General features: G+C 51.3%; 1 protein-coding gene across 2 annotated transcripts in view; it reads right to left on the reverse strand.

The window, feature by feature from the left end:
- Positions 1-10,718, reverse strand: part of DBNL (drebrin like) — a 34,840-nt gene extending 24,122 nt beyond the window's left edge. Inside the window, exons 1-4 of one of the 2 annotated variants that reach the window (XM_030551882.1) lie at positions 10,588-10,718; positions 8,936-8,991; positions 2,585-2,697; positions 274-348 (exon numbers count right to left, since the gene is read on the reverse strand). In XM_030551882.1, coding sequence (XP_030407742.1) covers positions 274-348; positions 2,585-2,697; positions 8,936-8,991; positions 10,588-10,670 — 327 coding nt within the window. In that variant the 5' untranslated portion in view covers positions 10,671-10,718. The remainder of the gene's footprint in view (positions 1-273; positions 349-2,584; positions 2,698-8,935; positions 8,992-10,587) is intronic. The other variant, XM_030551881.1, reaches the window with a different exon arrangement.
- Positions 10,719-19,694: the final 8,976 nt, after the last annotated feature.

The raw sequence follows: 19,694 nt of genomic DNA on the forward strand, positions 1-19,694 counted from the left end.
AAGGGGACTCAGCTGAGTGCCATTGCCATTTTAACACACACCCTGCTGTGGCATTTTGCTGTGTTTCTGTTCCAGGAGAAGCCCATGCTCACCCGGGAAGATCCCAGGCTGTAAATATGGAGCGGCCAGAGTCCTGAAATACTTGCTGTACCTCCCTCGGGCCTTTCCCAGTAGGAAGGGCAAAAAGCCAGTGCTGCAGATCTGGCATAATAGGGAGGCCAAACAACAGCAAAGGGAGGGTCCAGGGAGATCATCATAAAAACATGCTTGTACCTTTAAGAAGTTTGCTATGGTGCTGACATGGTTGGCACAAGCTCCTTTTCTCACATCATTCACGCCTTCGCCAGTCTGCAAAGAGAAACCATCAGTACCTAGAACCTCATCTCAAGGACTGTGTAGCACTCTACTCAGACAAGGGCCCCTTCCCCACATGGCTCCTTGAAACAGGACATCACAGCTATCACCCATGCTAGGGTGAGATGGAGGCCAGATTGAGGGGAAGAGATGCTGCGTGCCCATGGTAAAGCTCTGGCAGCATTACTTAAAGCAAAGGAGAGGAATGTAAGAGATGAATGTAAAAGAAGCATCCAAGTGGCAGACCCCCTCTCTGCTAACCCTCTCAAGAGCTACCAGTGCCTGGTTCCTCGGGAACAGGATCCTACTCCTGGACACTGGGCCAGTAAACCTGACTGCCATCTTAGCTGACACACCAGGGATTCAACTGAGAACCTCAACGGCTGAAAGCAGAAGCTGCTACAGCTTGAGCCCAACAGCCAAGGTGCCAAAGGTGGAGCTGCAACAGACTTGCATTTTCCCCTGGATCAGGCCCAGAGGGGGACCTGTAACACTCACGGATTGGTGGGTGAATCTGCAATAAGGACCATCACAAACTCACCACCTTCTGCTGCAAGCGCAGGCACCTTCTTTGACTGGCCTTCTAACATCAATACTAAGCAACACGTACATTTCAAAATACCTAAAACCCTCCCAAAACAAGATACTCCACTGCATAGGCTTCTCCCCCGGCGAGAGGGTTGAGAGAACAAACAACACATGGCAGACATGTCGTCACATGGCTTCCACTGTACTGCTGGAAGGCGCTCAGATATGAATGCAGTACAACAACCTATACAGAATAAAGAACAGCGCCGTGCATGCTCTGTCTGTGGAATCTCAACTCCAATTTTTCCTCATTTTCAAACATTTTATTCTAGCTATAATGCTCTAGAGAGATTATTTCCAAGATATTTACAGCCTTAATAACCTTAACCTAAATAATCCAATAATATTTACTGCTAGTTTAACTACCATAATAATCCATGGTGTGCCCACACCTTGATTCTGTGTCCATTTCTGGTCAGCCCATCTCAAAAGGATATAGTTGAAATGGACAAGGTTCAGTGAAGGGCAGCAAAGATGATCGAGGGTATGGAATGGCTTCCATATGAGGAGACACTAAAAATATTGGGACTGTTTAGCTTAAAGAGAGATAATTAAGGTGGGAGCAATGATAGAAGGTCTATAAAATCACGAATGGTGTGGGGAAAAAAATGAATAGGGAAGTGTTATTTTCCCTTTCCCACAATACAAAAAACAGAGGTCACTCCATGAAATTAGCAGGCAGCAGGTTTAATACAATAAAGAGGAAATACTTTTTCACACAACATACAATTAATCTGTGGAACTGTGCCGTGATGACCAAAGTATAACTGTGTTCAAAAAAGAACTGGATAAGTTCATGGAGGACAGGTCCATCAGTGGCTATTAGCCAAGAAGGTCAGAAATGCATCCCATGTTCTGGATGTCCCTAAATCTGCCAGAAATGGGGAGGGGAAGATGGGTGGATTAGGACAACTGCCCTGTTCTGTACACTCCCCCTGAAGCTCTGATACTGGTCACTGTTGGAGATACGATAACGGGCTAAAAGGACTGGTTTGACCTAGTATGCCAGTTCTTATCCTCTTAACAAGAAGAGAGCACCTCAGAAGGCCTAGGAACATCTCCCCATTTTGTTCATCTGAATTCTTAGCAGTTTGCATGTGTTTTTCGGGGAGTTTCACTCTGGCCCCGAAGGCATTCCAAGCATTAGCTATCTATAGGGCAAAGTTTTTGTCACGGATATTTTTAGTAAAAAGTCAGGGACAGGTCACGGGCAATAAACAAAAATTCACGGAAGCCCGTGACCTGTCCCTGACTTTTTACCAAAAATATCTGTGACAAAATGGGGAGGCAGATCAGCACCCACTGCTGCTGGGGCTCTCGGTCCCCCCACCGCTGCAGTGAGTGGAAGCTCTGGGTTCCCCCTGCCTGTGGGGTCTCCTAGCCAACCGCTGCAGCTAGGCAGCTGCAGGGTCCCCCCAGCAGGGCAGGAGCTGCGGAGGAGGGTTGGCTGGGAGCTCCAGGCCCAGGGCAGGAGATGTCACAGAGGTCAATGGAAGTCATGGATTCCATGACATAATCGCAGCCTTAGCTTTCTAGATGCTGGCAGCTCTGGTTCAAAGGTGTATCCTTTCCCACCTAGAGAGAGAATCAAACATGTACCTAAGGCTCCACATTCTAACAGAAACAGTCCATCTCTACTTACCCAATTGATGATGACGTATTTGGGAAGGCCAGAATTGGGATCCTTTACCCGACAGAAAGCGTACATCACCTTACCACTGTTGAGCTCCTCCACCAGCTCCTCCAGGCCGCCATCTGTACAGTTATTTCCACAGAGATAGAAAGGGAGAGAGATACGCAGAGTGAGATTGATCCAACCATCTCAGTCTTGAGGAAAAATTACCATGAGCGCCCCTCAGAAAAACATCCAACTAAGAAACAAACTGTTGAGAAAATAAAACTGAATTGTCAGCAGCCTTCATCAACAGTGATGTGTCCATGATAATGGGACCTGAAAGTTTGTCTGCTTCTGTTTCTTATTCCTACCAAATGAGGTTATAAAAAAATATTAAAGACATCTATCCAAGGTCCCAGGCACACTAACATAACCACACAAGAAATACAATTAAACCTCAGCAAGGCTGAAACCAGTTCCACAGGAACTCAGGAGGGAAGCCAGCTTTCATCATCTAGGAAGACCCTGAGCTTTTCCTCCAGAGCCTTGCCAAGCAGGTGTCTCTTGCAGTGTGCACTGAAAGCCAGAGTTGGGCTTTTTCAGACCAAGGCGGGACAGCAAGTTCCAGAGTCCTGGAGCTCTCACAGAGAATGCCTTGCCAGCCACCTCTCTCTTCTATAATGAGGCGGATCCAGTTTGAGCACCCCCGCTGACCATAGCTATGGCAGTATGGGCTGGGAGAGGGGAGATTCCTCAAGGAGGCCAGTTCCAGGCCACTTAGAGCTTTAGCGGTCATCACCAACATCTTGAGCTCCACCCTAAGACCAATGGGCAGCCAGAGCTGACCCTACAGCACTGCTGTCACTTGTTCCCAGCAGAATGGCTCTAAGGTGCAGCCCCACATAGTGTGCATGACAATAGCCTCACCGAGATGACAAAGGTCTGAACAACATCCGAAAGAAAAGGACCAGCCTCCAAGCCAAACACAGATGGTAAAAAGCTGACAGGGTTACTGCTGAAATCATCAAATAGCAACTTGGGGCCGAGAGTCACCCCTAAGCTGCAAACATCATTAATGAATGGTGGAAGTACTCCTCCAATCAAAGAGGCCGATATTACTTCCATCATCTCCTCCAGCTGATTCCCCCAACCCACCATCTTCACCTCAGTCCTGTCCAGGCCCAGCTTCAGCCAGCTCACTCTTGTTCATGCCCCAGTCTCCACTAGACACTATGGCAAGACTTCCCACGCTCTTGAAGAGAACAGATCACCGGCCGGTGTGAGTCCTCCATCAGTGCACATGGACACACAGAACAAGCACAGCCCCCGATGAGAGTCCTATCTGTGGATGTATACAGTCCCCACTCCTGAAACTCAGCCCCTGGTGAGATGGGGAGATGTCTCCTACTGCATGGCCATGAGCAGTCAGAACAAACTCAGCTCCTGGTTAGAGGCCTCCTCCTAAACCAACAAATCCACACAGCTCTGCTAGAGTTTGCAATTTTATGGATCACATGGAAGAAGCAGGACCTCTTCAGAGCCCTGGCATCCTTAAAAACACCCCTTCACATTTCACCTGGAAAGAGGCCAGATTCCTACAGGGTCTAAAATAAAAAGTATGTCAAATGAAAACCACTCTTACCATAAATGGACATATATTCCAAGGCACTTCATTGTAATTAAATATTTCAATATACTGACTGTTTTCAAAGCAGTAGCAGATGGCTCTAAACTCTAGACACAAGTTTGTACATGAAGTTGTATTGAAACAGTAATGGGCACATCCTGGTCCCATTAAAGTCAATGGGAGTTATCACTGATTCCAGTGGGATCCAGATTCCTTAAAGTAATATGCATAAGCGAACATGGCAGGAACAGAGGCTCAGGAATGAACACCGGTCACCTCTTTGGATGGGGCTTCTTGAAGGGGCTCCTGTTTAAACTGAAACTAGACCAGCTTGACAAAGTCTCCAGCTGCGTGTTCCTTCCTCCCATTTCATTTTAGCAGCAAGCTCAAAATAAGAGAACATGCACACACACAAACTGGAAAGCCAGCTTCCCCCGAGCTCCCTGCACAGATATCTGGTCAGCACAACCGGTTTCTTGTCAGCCAGCAGCACCCACAGCAGTATGATTTGTAGGTGTAACAGGGCACGAGACACTCCACTATGCAGCTAAATTAGCTGCAAACGTAGGTGGTTTCTATACACTTCAGATTTTCACCATTACTGTGGTTACTCTGTTGTGTAAGAAGAGTTTGTTAGGTACTTTTCCTATAAAAAACTGCCATGTCTGCAGTCTGTCATACACAGAGCAGTGCTGTGGATGTTACGCATGGACCCACAGTTGCAGTAAAAAGATGGGATAAGCCTATGCTATGATATCATTTGAGAGATGGTCTGGACTAACAGAACAGTGCCAGAATGCAGTTTATGCACAAAGACGTGGAGTTAAGACTACGCGGGCAACATTAACTTTGTCCTTTTCTGGCTTTTGAGTGCAGCCTTACTGCTTCATTAACAGTGCAACTTAATATTTGGCATCTTAATATCCAGACACCAGCCTCAAGAGAATTTTGAGCATCCGAACTACTGGCCTAGACTGCAGCAGAACAACCAACACGCTTACCGGAGGCCACCAGAAAGAAGCCCCTCAGCAGCAAAGCTCCTAAGGTGCATCAAAGCAGGGTGCTTCCTATGCATGGGAACTGTCCTTTGTTCCCTGTTCACCTTACAAGGACCACATGCAGGGCTGACTTAGCTGCACATGTGCAGTCAGGCTGGTCTTCTTCAATGTCCCATTTTATGAGGTTAGCACATGGGCGAAATTCAACTGAGCTTGTGCAGCACAAGGTTTTCAAAGCTCATTTTCACAGGACTCGCAAAGGCCTTCCCTGCCAAATTTCAACTTCAGTTTCCCCGCTTCTAGCTGTTGCGTGTGTACGGCTTCTCAAAAAAATTCTTGTCAAGAAGTTACATCATGGGAAAAGCACATGTCCCCTCCCACCAAACAGCTGATATTCAAACTTTAAAAGGAAAACGAAAATTCACCCTCAGGCAGTGGCCAAGCCTTGGATATCTCAGCCCAGAAGTTGAAAGGGATGAGAGTGTGACAAGAGGGACTTAGAATAGAAAGTGCAACATTACCCACGATACCTCTCCACTTACAATTAAATGCTAAAAACTACCATGAGTACAGGGCCACCCAGAGGATTCAGGGGACCTGGGGCAAAGCAATTTTGGGGGCCCCTTCCATAAAAAAAAAGTTGCAATACGGTAGAATATTATATTCTCGTGGGGGCTCCTGTGGGGCCCGGGGCAAATTTCCCCACTTGCCCCCCCTCCCTCCCCCGACAGCCCTGCATGACTACAACATTAATACTGGAGTAGTAATCAAGTGCTCACATGTCAGCAAAATTTCACCATCGAAGATTCCTCCTGCAGTGTTGGCTCAACCACATTTAGCCACCACAAAATGCATGAGTTGCATATTAATCATCAGGCATTGGTAGCAATTCCAGAATGAAGGTTGCATTTAGATTTGCATTTGAAGCAGGACTAAAATCCCTATTTTACCCACAACTAAATAGTTCTACTCAGTCTCCAAATTTAGCCCAGTCATTTAAGATGACAAATTTTCCATGTGATGTTTTCAGAATCTGTTTTTACTCACTAGCTTGTACAGAAGAAAAGTTAAGAAATTCTCCCTTTCGCAGCTGTCTTGACAATCTCACATCTAGGGGGTTTCCTCTTAACACATAACCCTTGTCCTCACAACCACCAAACTTTTCCACACACACTGATAACATCTCAGATCCAGAACACCGCTGACCTTTAAAATCAAAAGTAACGCGTTGTAACCACCTTATGTCATCAGGCAAGGAAAGGCAACAGAGCCACTCAGCTTTGTCAGCAACTTCCATCTCGAGTCTGGATTTCAGCTTCCGTCTTCTCCCACCATATCTTAGCCTTGTTAGTAAGAAGGAGCTACAGAGAGCACCCTGCGGTTCATCAACTGTGAGCCTAACTAAATCAGTGAAGATGTGGGTGCAGCCTTGGCCCAAAATTCAGCTATTGGGTTGGGGCAGAAACATGACGGGAGCCAAGCACAAAGGCTGGCAGTGGGGCTGTTAAGCAGAGAGGAAGAGCCAGGCTAAGAAATGACCTTCCGGATTCTCCGTTCCAGAGAATCTACTCCCTTAGCCCCATTCCAAATAGAACATTATGTCCTTTGCCTTATGAATATTTTCACTCACTGAAATGAAGATAATTATCCCTTTGTCTGGAAGGCAATTTAATGGGATGGGGAGACCCCTAAAATTAGAGCATCCGAAAATCGGGCTTGGAAAAGTGGGGTCCTGGCAGCTCAGCTGTGCTGCCAAGTTCCTTGGCTCCTTTCTTCACCTATGCCCCTCCCTAAGAGTGAAACCTCTGGAAGAGATTCCCAGTCTGACAGGTTTCTCTCACTCAGGAGCTCAGCTGTGGGTGGGAGAAGCTGAGTGAAGAGCTCTTAGCTCCTCTACTGCGGGACCTCCAGCTACAAGTATTCCTCTCTGCCTGCCCCTACTGCTATCACGGAACAGGCAGGGACAAGGAGAGGAAGAGTTGCAGTTACCAGCTGAGCAGTTTCTCCCCGAGACAAACCTGCTGTTCTCCAGAGGGGAGTCCTAGTTTGGCAGACTGGAGGATGCTTGCTTGACTGGACTGCTATGGATCTCCTAGGGCCTCAGGAAAGTGAATGCATCTAATGTGCCAATGTTTAAAATCTGATCGTGGTAGACAAGTAGGGTGGCATGGGAAGGAGCATGGCTGCATGGGGTGTGCCCGTGTGCGAAAACACGGGTAAGGAGCCCAGTTCTGCAGAGGGCATAGGAGATATCAAGGCCCCAATCAGGAGAGGCCACGTTGCTAGTTAGCCATGTGAATAACTATCAACGATACACATTTATTACAAACCTGTCCAATCCCTGAAATAAAAATACTTATTAATTTGGAGTTAAGGTTCCTAGTTGCATGAACTTTAAAAAGCAGGGTAAATAAGCAGCTCTATCATTCAACACACTATCTACGCTCCACTCATTCTCAACTTCAAATGCCTCTCTTTGACCACCATGGCCCTTATACCTCCGCTCGCATCCTGGGCAGCCATATATAGTCTTAACGCTAATCATAAACACACGACAGCAAGACAGATTTTAGTTCTGCAATGTCTACAAAAAAAGTACTATACCAGGAACCATCATGAACAGCCACACATCACCCCTTCATGGGTTTCCTGAAGACGACCAAAAAACCATCCTTCAGCTACCATGTGCAGAGCGACACTGCCCTTCATTTTGCAGCCAATTCAAAACCACATACAGAGCTACGTACAAGACAATTTCAAAAGGTCACACCAACCCTGTGTTAGTCACATAAACGTATAACCAGTGAACATGGCTGGCATTCAAGGGTGCCTGTTAGCTGCTGTATGTGGCGATACAGGGGATGTGAAAGGAAAACATGAGGTTGGGAAAGGAAACTGATGAATGGAACACAGACGAAATGATACAAATACTAATTTCCTTGCTTTTAAGATGTATGTTGGTGGGACCTACAGTTTACCACTCTCAGCTGTAAATTAGTATGTTTTCATGTGGAAATCATCAAGATATTAAGTGTTACATGTAACGGGGAAACCCAAATCAGAAAATACTCTATATGGACAGTAAGTTGGAATTATTGTCACAAGTCACCTTGACTTCAGGGTGCGTGGCTGTGCTACCTTTCTGTTGCATTAACCCTAGTTGTGTTAAAATTCAAGTTTCTTTACAAAAAAAAAAACAGAAAAACCCACACAAAAGAGGAAGGAAAAGAAAATGAGCCAAGGCTGTTTTGAGAGTGATTGAAACTTGCCTTCATGTTACACGTGACATCACAGTCCCCTACCAATTGCCACTCTTTCTGCTTTTACGCTGCACCTCTTCTTTGAAAAAGCATCACCCCCAGGCACTGTTACTGGATCACTGAAAAAGCTAAGGTGCATTTTCACCTTACCTCCCATAGTATGTGTCCCAGGGTCTAATCCAGGACTCTTCACAATGACTTCCGTGAGTCCGAGCAAGCAGTAACGGGCTGACATCACAGCCCCAGAAAGGGATGTCCTTTGTTAAGCAACTGAGGTGAAAGAAGAAGCAGAATCTCCATCCCCAGAGCTATTCCATACAAACACAGGACACCAACAGCCAGCACCAGGTTACGAAGCTGAACAGACATCACGACCATGTCAAGCTAAACCATACCACCTTCCTCACACACACTCAGCAACCAAGGACCCATTCTGACCCCAAACAGGCACAGCTGCCCCACATAGAGGGTGGCCTTTCCCAGATGCACTCACCTCCAGTGCCAGCCACTCGCAGGTCATTACTGTTGCCTTCATAGGTAAACAAAGCCCTGAAATAAAGCGTAGGGGTGACATTTTAGTAACCAATGCACCATTATTCCTCACCAGCCCAGCCTCCTGCTGCACCCCCTCTCCCTTCTCCCCAGAGCAGATGCTAGCCCCATCTTGATTGTGTCACTCCCTTCTTCATATGCCATCCCAGGTGCTATACAATCCCCACCACATCCCATCCCCTCTTGTGTTATTCTGGCAGCCATCCACTTCCCCACCACTTGTCTCCTACAGCAACCCACTTGCTTGCCAAACACATATCCTTCTTCAACCACTAACCCACAGCTGGTGTCACGCCACCCCAACCAGCATAGCCCCAGCGCCATCTATGCTCATGTGACTCACACGTGCCTCCCTTGCCGAGGCCCCACAGCCACACCCTGCCCCAGCAAGCCCACCCCCCATCTGCATCTCCATCACCCCCACCCCATGCCCTACCACGCGGGAAGAGGAAGTGAGCCATTCTGAGCTGAGGGGAGGGTTTCTGGGGAGGTCCCAGTCCTGCTGGGGTGTGGGGATGGTACAATGGGGAGGGCCCAGGCCCCGAGAGTGGGGGGCCAGGCGGGGACAGGGCTGGTCTCAGGGAGGGGGAGCCCAGAAGGGTGTGGCACAGAGCCAGTCGGGGGGTAGCAGGCTGGATGGGGGGGGGGGCAGAGCCAGTCCCCAGCAGTGGGGATGGATGGAGGACAGAAGAGGGAACAGAGCCAAGAAACGGGGGGCCGGCGGGGGAAGGGGGAGGAGAAAGGAGACCCGGCGGACTGGATGGGGGCAGGGAGGGGGACAGAGTGGGGGCCGTGTGGGAGGGGACCCGGCGGGGGGGTGTGAATGGGGGTGGGGCCGGTCCCCAGCAGTGGGGGGCCCGGCGGGTGGGGGGTGGATGGGGGCGGGGCTGGTCCCGGGAAGGGGGCAGCGTGGGGGCTGTGGGGGAGGGGACCCGGCGGGGGGTGTGTGAATGGGGGCGGGGCCGGTCCCCGGGAGGGGGCAGCGTGGGGGCCGTGGGGGAGGGGACCCGGCGGGGGGGGGTGAATGGGGGCGGGGCCGGTCCCCGGGAGGGGGCAGCGTGGGGGCCGTGGGGGAGGGGACCCGGCGGGGGGGGTGAATGGGGGTGGGGCCGGTCCCCAGCAGTGGGGGGCCCGGCGGGTGGGGGGTGAATGGGGGCGGGGCCGGTCCCGGGGAGGGGGCAGAATGGGGGCTGTGGGGGAGAGGACCCGGCCGGGGGGGGTGAATGGGGGCGGGGCCGGTCCCGGGGAGGGGGCAGAATGGGGGCTGTGGGGGAGAGGACCCGGCGGGGGGGGGGTGAATGGGGGCGGGGCCGGTCCCGGGGAGGGGGCAGAGTGGGGGCTGTGGGGGAGAGGACCCGGCGGGGGGGAGGGTGAATGGGGGCGGGGCCGGTCCCGGGGAGGGGGCAGAGTGGGGGCTGTGGGGGAGAGGACCCGGCGGGGGGGGGTGAATGGGGGCGGGGCCGGTCCCGGGGAGGGGGCAGAGTGGGGGCTGTGGGGGAGGGGACCCGGCGGGGGGGGGGGTGAATGGGGGCGGGGCCGGTCCCGGGGAGGGGGCAGAGTGGGAGCCGTGGGGGAGGGGACCCGGCCCCTCACCAGTCGGTCGGGCTCCCCGCGGCCACCACCCGGCCATAGGCCTCCTGCAGCGCCGGCCCGTTCCTGCTCAGGTTCAGCGCCATGGAGCCGCCTCAGCCTTCCGGCTCCTCCCGACCGCGCCGCGATGGGGAGGGGCCGTAGGGGGCGGGCAAAGCCACGGGCCGGCCCCGAGCAACCAGACACTCCCCCGCCATATCCCCCCCAGACACCCCCGCACAGCTCCCCATCACACACGCACCCAGACACCCCGCGTCACACACCCCAGACATCACCCCCAGACACCCCCCTCAGCTCCCCATCACATCCCCCCACAGACACCCCCAGAGACACACCTCAGACACCCCCCATAGCCCTCATCATATCCCACCAGACACCCCCTGCCACATCCACCCCACAGACCTGCCTGCCCCGCAACATCCCCCCACAGACACCCCCAATCCGTCCCCACATACCTCATTCCTACATCCCTACCAAAACATCCCTCTGTCCCCCCACAGACACCCCCTAGACCCCACACACTGTCCCCAGACACCTCATTCCTACACCCCCAGAGACCCCTGCAACATCCCCCCAGACACCCCCACAACGGCCTCCAACACCGTCCCCAGACACCTCATTCCTACACCTCCACAACATCCCCTAACATCACACCCCTGCAACATCCCCCAGCCCCCCAACAAACACCTCCTACACCACACCCCCATATCATCACCAGACACCTCATTCCTACACCCCCAGACGCCCACACATCCTCCAACACCACAACCCCCACACCATCCCCAGACACCTCATTCCTATACCCCCCAGACACCCCCTATACCCTCCAGTCACCCCCAACACCACAACCCCTACAATGTCCCCAGACACCTTACTGCTATGCCCCCAGATACCCCCTACACACCCACAACAATCTCCCAGACGCCCACAACACCACACCCCCAACCCTAACTGAGGTGAGGCTGAGAGATGGTCATGACTGATGTGGGTACTGGGGGATGAATTAGTATGTTGGGGTTGGTGAGCAGCTGGAAGCTCCATGCTATCAGGCAGCTGGGAGAGCTCCTACTTCAGGGGCCAGTATCCCCACACTGAGGGAGTTGGCAAAATTACTCGTCCCACACACCAAGGTGAGGTGGGGAGTCAGGGGAGGGGGAGAGTTAAAAAAATTTAAAAAACAATCCAAAAAAATGTAACTTAAAAAAAAACCCTTATGCTTTTCGGGGGCTGACTCCTGAGACTGGCAGTTCTGCTACATGGAGTCACATCTTTGTCCCAGACTCGGGCAGACACATAGTCCCTGTGATAATATGGTTTCTTTAGCACTTGCGTACGCAGGCTCCTTGGCATTCTGATTCTCCTGCCGCCCCAGTTGAGGAACTAGCATGTGGCCATATAGGCAGGACTCCTGGTTGTTTGACTGAAGGGGAGAGGGAAGCAGACTTAGCTCATAAGCAGCTAGCTGTCTCCTGGCGCCCACATGCCTGCAGGCTAGCCCTGCTGGACTTTCCTTACCGCACTGCAGCCATTTGTTGCTTTTCTGGATGGGAAATGAGAGTGGAGAGTGAGGAATCTCAGAGTCGCCAAAGCAACAGGGCATTGACCCCAGCCGAGGGTTCCAAACTCAGTAACATTGCCCCAGCCCACCCGTGACGGCTGGAAGCTGTGGTTATTCATTACATGTCTTTGCTTGGTTTCTTTTAGTATCACCTGAACCAGCTGGGCCACAGGAAGGCAGCGGCCACACAACTACAATTACACCTTCAGTCTGCATGGGGCTGCTGAAAAAAAAGCCAGGAAACTTCTCTGAATCCCAGGCAGGGAGGAGCAGCAGCAGCAGCAGCAACACCTTTTTCAGGTAAGGGATGCAGTCCTGGCACCAGCCTCCTACCAACAAATGCCTTCTGTGACCCACCAGCAGGGCCGCCCAGAGCAGGGCTAGCTCCAGGCATCAGCTCAGCAAGCAGGTGCTTAGGGTGGGCAAGGGGAAGGGGCGGCATCAGGAGCAGCGCCAGGGTTTTTGGCGCCCTAGGCGCAGGGCCGGCTCACTGGGCCCACGGCTCTGGTGGACCTCCCACAGGCGTGTCTGCGGATGCTCCACCAGAGCCGCCGCACTAGCGGACCCTCCGCAGGCACGCCTGCGGGAGGTCAACTGGAGCAGTCTGCCGCCCTCCCAAATCCTGGCGCCCTAGGTGACCGCCTAGGTTGCCTAAATGGAAGTGCTGGCCCTGGGTGGCATGTCGGCCTCTTCAGCGGCAATTTGGCGGCGGGTCCCTCGGTCCCTCTCAGAGGGAAGGACCTGTCACCGAATTACTGCCAAAGAAGAAAGCAGTGTGGTGGAGCTGCCGCTGATCGCGATCGCGGCGTTTTTTTTCTTTTACCCCGGAGCCGGCCCTGGCCCAGAGGATTCAGGGGACCTGGGGCAAAGAGGGGGAGCTGCAGCGCTTGTACTCACCCAGCAGCGGTCGGAGTCTTCGGCGGCGGGGGGCCCTTCAGTCGCTCCGCGTCTTCGGCAGCACTGAAGGGCCCCCCTGCTGCCGAAATGCTGCCAAAGATCCAGATCGCTGCCAGGCCAGGGCTCGCGGGGCCCCTGTGGGGCCTGGGGCATATTGCCCCACTTGCCCCCCCTCTGGGCGGCCCTGCCCACCATGCACCCCAGTTAGCTTCCTTTCAGGCTCCCCCACCCACCTGGCTAACAGCAGTCAGCCCCAGCTCCCCTACCACCTCAGCGCACTGCCCCACCTGCCCTCTCAGACCCCTGTGTGCTCCCACAGGGGCACCGGGGAGTTGTCCCAAGAAGAGACAGTCCTGGACGGATATAAGGGGAAGTCCTGGCCAAATCAGAACCACTGGCAAGTCTGGTTTTAATCACTTTTGTTATTTAGGCTTTTGTGCATCAGGTTCTGAAATCACTATTTGGAAAAGGTGTGGGGTCACTGTTGCCTGAGGCTGGCTTCTTCAGGTATGTCTACACTGCATTGTAAACCCGGGTCTGAAGATTCCGTGTTTCCAAGCTCATGCTTGAGCATCCACGCTGCATTGTAAACTTGGGCTTACAATTGCTGGACCCAGGTCTCGTGGCCATGTTAACTCAACTGTAGTGTGCTACACAGTCCTTCTGACTCAAGTCTGCAGCTTGAGTTGTGTCCACGCTGCAAAATGACAGGACCTAGACCCAAGTCATAGCAGGATTCAGGCTCTGACCCACCCCTTAGCAGCATCCTAGAACCCAGATCCTGAGTGCTTGCTGACCTGAGTCAGTCTGATTTGTGTGTGGACAGGAGGGGGACTCGGGCTCAAACCTGAGTCAGATCAGGGCTGCCCAGAGTGGGGCAATTTGCCCCAGGCCCCAGGCTCTGCAGGGGCCCCACGAGAATGGTTGAGGCTCCCGGCCCCACCCGACCCCATCTCCACCCCTCTCTCAGAGCCTCAGCGTTTCCAGCAGCATCCCTGAACAGCGGTGCAGCATGGCTCTGCGGGGCCCCTGAGCTCCGCCCCACTCAGAGCTGCGTGGTCAGGGAGCAGGGCTGCGGGCTCCAGACGAGCTCAGCTCCCTCCGATCAGCCCAGAGCTTGCAGCCCCGCCCCCTTATCACGCAGCTCTGAGCGGGACGGAGCTCCGGGACCCTGCTGGAGCCACGCTGCAGCTGGTGAGGGACACTGCTGGATGGGCTGAGGCTCTGGGTGAGGGGGAAGTCGGGGGTAAGGGGCCAGGGCCGGGGTGGGGTTGGCTAAGGGGCAGGTAGTCCTGGGGACAGTCAGGGCACAGGGAGGGGGCAGAGGTTGGGGGGGCGGTCAGGGGACAGGGTCGGGGGGGGTTGGATCATGGGCATTCCGGGGGTCTGTCAGGACTCAGCAGGGGTCAGGGCGGTCAGGGGACAGGGAGCACGAGTGGGGTGGTGGTGAGGGGTGGGGTCTCTGGGGGGACAATGAGGGGACAAGGTGCAGGATAGGTCGGGGATTCTGAGGGGGGCAGGCAGCTGAGGGGCAGGAAGTGGGTGGAGGTTGGATAGGGGGCAGGGCCAGGCTGTTCGGGAGGCACAGCCTTCCCTACCCTAAAGCTCATTCAGCAGTTTGAGGCTTGCAGAAGAGCCAAGCTGTTAGCTTTTCCATTAGGGCCACCATGCCTTTCACTTCTCAAATGCCAAATTATAGTCTATGTTTAATTTCAGTGCCACAGGGAGATTCATGTCAGGGGAAGGTAACTTCATTTAAAATTAGCCACTGGGGGAGGGATCACATGAGAAGAGCAATATCCTTCCCAACCCTACCAAGGGAGACCCCCCAGCCCCACATTCCATGAGGCTCCAGAGGGGTCAATTCAGTGGTTCTCAAACTTTATACTGGTGACCCCTTTCACACAGCAAACCTCTGAGTGCAACCCCCCCCTTATAAATTAAAAACACTTTTTTATATATTTAACAGTATTATAAATGCTGGAGGCAAAGCGGGGTTTGAGGTGGAGGTTAACAGCTCACGACCCCCAGTAATAACCTTGTGACCCCCCTGAGGGGTCCTGACCCCCAGTTTGAGACCCCCTGGGTTAATTTAATTTTCGCACCCTGTGTCCATTCACATGCATGTGCTATTTTGAGCATTTCAGTTTTCACAACATAGGCTCATCCCAGATTCTGGAACAAGCTCAAATGCTCAGTTTGTGGAGTATGTACATAAGCTATACTAAAGACAAACCCACAGTAACCGTCTCCAGTTTGTGAGGGACCCCATGGAGCCAGTCTCTAGGAAACAGATAAATGCATGGAGGTTAAGTCCATTAATGGCTATTAGCCAGGATGGGTAAGGAATTGTGTCCCTAGCCTCTGTTTGTCAGAGCGTGGAGATGGATGGCAGGAGAGAGATCACTTGATCATTACCTGTTAGGTTTACTCCCTCTGGGGCACTTGGCATTGGCCATTGTCGGTAGACAGGATACTGAGCTGGATGGACCTTTGGTTTGACCCAGTATGGCTGTGCTTATGTTCTGACCTAAATGAACCCAAAATTATGGAGACAGATATGAGTTAAAGAAGCCAGCATAGTATCAGAAACCTGGAAAAATCTCTGACTGGATGGGCTCAGGCGTTTGGTCACAAGCTGAGGTGGTTCAAAAGTTTTGGATTTTTTTTAAGCAGAATTTTTTTATTGTTTCTTTGAACAATCAAACACAGCAAGCAGCAAATATCTGGCCACACACTTCTGAAACCCCAAACCATATTCAGGTTTTGGCAGACTAATTTCCGCTTTTCAATTAAAAAAACCACAACAAATTTTGATGGAAAGCAGACATTGTCCGTGATTTTTTTCTGCTTTTTAAAAACTCCTAGTTTTTGATCTAGAAAAAGTTTTGATGGAAAATATTTGTCCAACCCTTTTAATGAGCTTTAGTGCCTTTTAGCACTAGCTGATGCTGAGAACCAGTGATACTTTGTAAAGAAGTTTTCTCAAAACTGGGTTTGTGCTGAGATGCGGAAGGTTTATTTTTCCCAGGGCTGCCCGTGGCGGGGGGGGGGAGCAAGTCGGGCAATTTGCACTGGGCCCTGCAGAGGTCCTCACGAGAATATAGTATTGTATAGTACTGCAATTTTTTTTTATGGAAGGGGCCCCCAAAATTGCTTTGTCCCAGGTCCCCTGAATCCTCTGGGTGGCCCTGAGTCAGATTCAGAGTCTGGTATAGCATTTGTTGTAGACATAGCCTAAAAATCTCATTGACCTTCTCCCTGGGGGCATTGGGAGCCCTGCAGTGCCTTCACTCTCCCCAGCCATGTGGGTTAGGAGAAATAAACCTCAGGGAGGAGCCAGCCAGAAACTGAAGCTGTCAGAGCAGCTTAAGCAAGTGCTACTGCATGGGAGGGTAAAATGGGACCCAGTCAGGGCCACCCCTCCTACCAAGAAGAATGTACAGGGGAGACCCCTCCTCTGGCAGCGCTAGGACCCATGCAGCATTTCTTCTCACCTCCAGCTATATGGCCTTTGGGAAAGAACCAGCACAGAGGAGCCAGCCTGAGCCAACCAAAAATTGAAGCTGCAGATCAATTGCAGGAGTATGAACACCGATAATATCTTCCACAGTTTGACTGGTCTATCTCTGTCCTCAGCTGATCATGTTTGCTCCAACCCCCTCCCTCACAGTCTCCTCCCCTCAGGTACCTTTGCCTCCCCGCATCCGCTGCACCAGAATATGAGCTCAATGCAATTAAAGATCATCTTCCGACTCCAGCAGCCAATCTGCCCCAGATGTTCAGCATTCCCAATTTAGGGAATGTTTGCATGGGGAAATTGACCTGAATAGCTATTGTGGAGTATGCTAGTCTGCAATACCTCCCTATGTGTGCAATACCTCCCTATTTTATGTTTATGTGAACCTCTTATTCTGGAATATGAACATCCAACAAGGAGCTATTCTGGAATAGCTCTTTACACTTTAAATTCACACCCCCAATTTGTTCTGGAATAACTTCCCCATAAACCAGTCCCTACTTAGAGAATGCTCCTTGCAGTGTCACAAGCTCATGATTTTATCATGAACCTTGAAATATCTTGTGTTTCTCTTAAAGCCCCAGCTCCTAGAGTCAGGTGATCACATGAGAATCTCAGACTTCATTTACATAACAAGTAAGCTTCTATCCCCTGTAGTGGCAGAGAAAAGTTTGAAAATATGAACCTGAAGGTTCAAAAATCAGAAAGCAAATAATCAGAATGTTATTTTTAAGTCAATCTCATGAGTTTTGGGGCCTAACTCATGGTTTTTGAATGTTTGGGCCTTGTGACCCTGCTCGTGTCTCGCTTTGTTTCACAGCTGATTCTGTGTGTTAATATCCTAACCTGCTGCTGTCCAAGGGGCATGTAACTGTCTGCTGTAGAGACCAGGTCGGGAAGCATAGTACTGGCAGGAAATCAAGATGCTTTCATGTCCAACCATTTCCCTTCCCCCAGCCTTGTTTCTTTCTCTCTATTCAATGTATTATGTTTTGACAGTACCCCTTTGGACTTTTCATAAACTTTGGCTCTAAACATTAGTCCCAGGGGACTCTCTTTGTTCTGGATTTGTAACCACCTAGAACAATGAGGTTCAAATAATAATAATAAATAATAATATAATATAATATTTGTATTTACATTATTTGTTTATCATTCCTTTGCCACTACAATGTTGCTTAGTGGGTACAGCTCTGATCTGGGAGTCGGGAACTGTTCCTGGCCCTGCTACTGGGTAACCTTAGAGACAGCACTTCACTCCCCCATGCCTCAGTTTCCCCATCTGTAAAACGGAGATAATGATACTGACCTTTCTAAAGTGTTTTTATATCTATTTATGCAAAGCACTATATAATAGCTATGTATTAATTATTCGAATGTTGCAATGTTTGGAGTAGCCACTAGGTGGCAACAGTATCACAATAATGCCATGCAGTGTTTCATAAGGAATTGGGAAACTTAATTAAGCCTGGCCTGGTAAGTACCTATTAATTATTATTATTTAGTGCCAGTGGTGTGTGAGTCTCTTCACAGACACAAGGGGAGCTGGCATCAGCCCCTATATTTAATCTGCCTAACACTTTTCGTTATACAAGATTATTGCAACTTAAAATTTTTTTTTAAAAGGTTGTACAGCTCCGTTGCTGGCAGCAGGCCTTTGACCTTCAGTGGGGATGGCCCTGGGGTGAGGGAGGTACATTCTGCTAGCCGCATGAAACTCCCTTCAGATTTGTCCAAGTTATAAACTGCTGAAAATTGCCGTTTCTCATCTGTGGCTTGGGTAGAATAGCTGGATTTGGGCATCACATCAGCACTCCCTCCCCATCCCAAATATTCTAGCCCTGTATATGCACTCAGTCCCAGCATCTCTCTGCAGCATATTGTGCACTGGCAATCCACTACTCCTACAAGAGGAGTTGTGATGGCAAGGAAGCACGGGAGCCAGGCTCCTCCCTGCACAGATCAGCATGTGGCTCCAATGGCCCACGTCCCTTTTTAAGATCATCACTATGAGCAAAAGCTCTCCCATCTCCTGGAACAGCACAAGAACTTTGGGAGCAGAGCCGCTGGGGAAGGAGTAAAGCTTTCTCCTGCTGCTAGCTGATCACACTAAGTTTGCTACTTTAGCTGCAGAAGCTGTGCTAGAATGCTGGAGGCTTAGGGCTCAAATGCTAATGATGGAGGTGGGGTTGCTCTGTACCTTCTTCAAGGGCTCATGATGGGTGCCATGAAGGCTGGACCCCCACAGATCCTGTTCTTACCTGGTGTTTGTTTTCCGAATACCGGTGTCTGTGAGTGAGTCTGGCTTAAGTATTAGAAATGGCACGTGCCCCTTGTGCTAAATTATACTTGGGAATTTATGCTGCCTGCCTAAAAATGCACAAGCTCCCCCACAGGAGAGGGGAAGGGCTAGACAGGAAGCAGCTTTCTGGTGCTGAGGTTTCACTTTTGTTGTGGATGCTGAAGGCCCTGAGTTCAAATCCTCCCCCTGCTCTTGCAAAGGCTATGATAGGTTGAATACCTTTAAGTCTTGCCTCGTGCCTGACTTACCAATTGCTTTGAAGGGGAAAGATGGGTGCCTGCTGGCCAATTGATGTAGTACATGTTTCTGGTTTTGTGTTCCAAAGGTCTACCTCATTCCTTTAGGGATTGGGGTCATAAGCCAAGCATCCCACTCAAGCCCTAGGAGGCCCAAGACCTATTCCTCCATGCCATGCCTTGATCCTTGGAGGGGATGACGTCTTTGGAAGTATCACCCTGCACCTTCCCCCAAACTGCCCACTCCTCCCTGGCCTGTCTACTGCGCACCCTTTCCTTGCTCAGCAAAGAGCCCTTCACAGGCTCCTGAAATGGGAGGAGTGGTGCCAAAGCAGGCTTACTAGCCCTATCTCTATGCAAGAGGGGCTAAGTTCTCTAAAGGGCAGGGGTTCTTGGGAATGTCTCCAGGCCATAATCCGTGCCAGACAAGCTGGCTGTGATGGCTGCATGAAAAGCTTGGAAATGGGACTGAGGTTCCCAATGCAGCGCCTCCTCCTCCCGCTGGGACAGTGGTGGCTTCAGAACAATTAGAGACAGCTGCTGTGGGGTGCGGTTTATTCACACATTATTAAGGAAGGAAGCAAGGAGCCCTGTTGC

This window comes from Gopherus evgoodei, chromosome 2, assembly GCF_007399415.2.
Source record: "Gopherus evgoodei ecotype Sinaloan lineage chromosome 2, rGopEvg1_v1.p, whole genome shotgun sequence".
In the NCBI taxonomy this organism is placed as follows: Eukaryota; Metazoa; Chordata; order Testudines; family Testudinidae; genus Gopherus; species Gopherus evgoodei.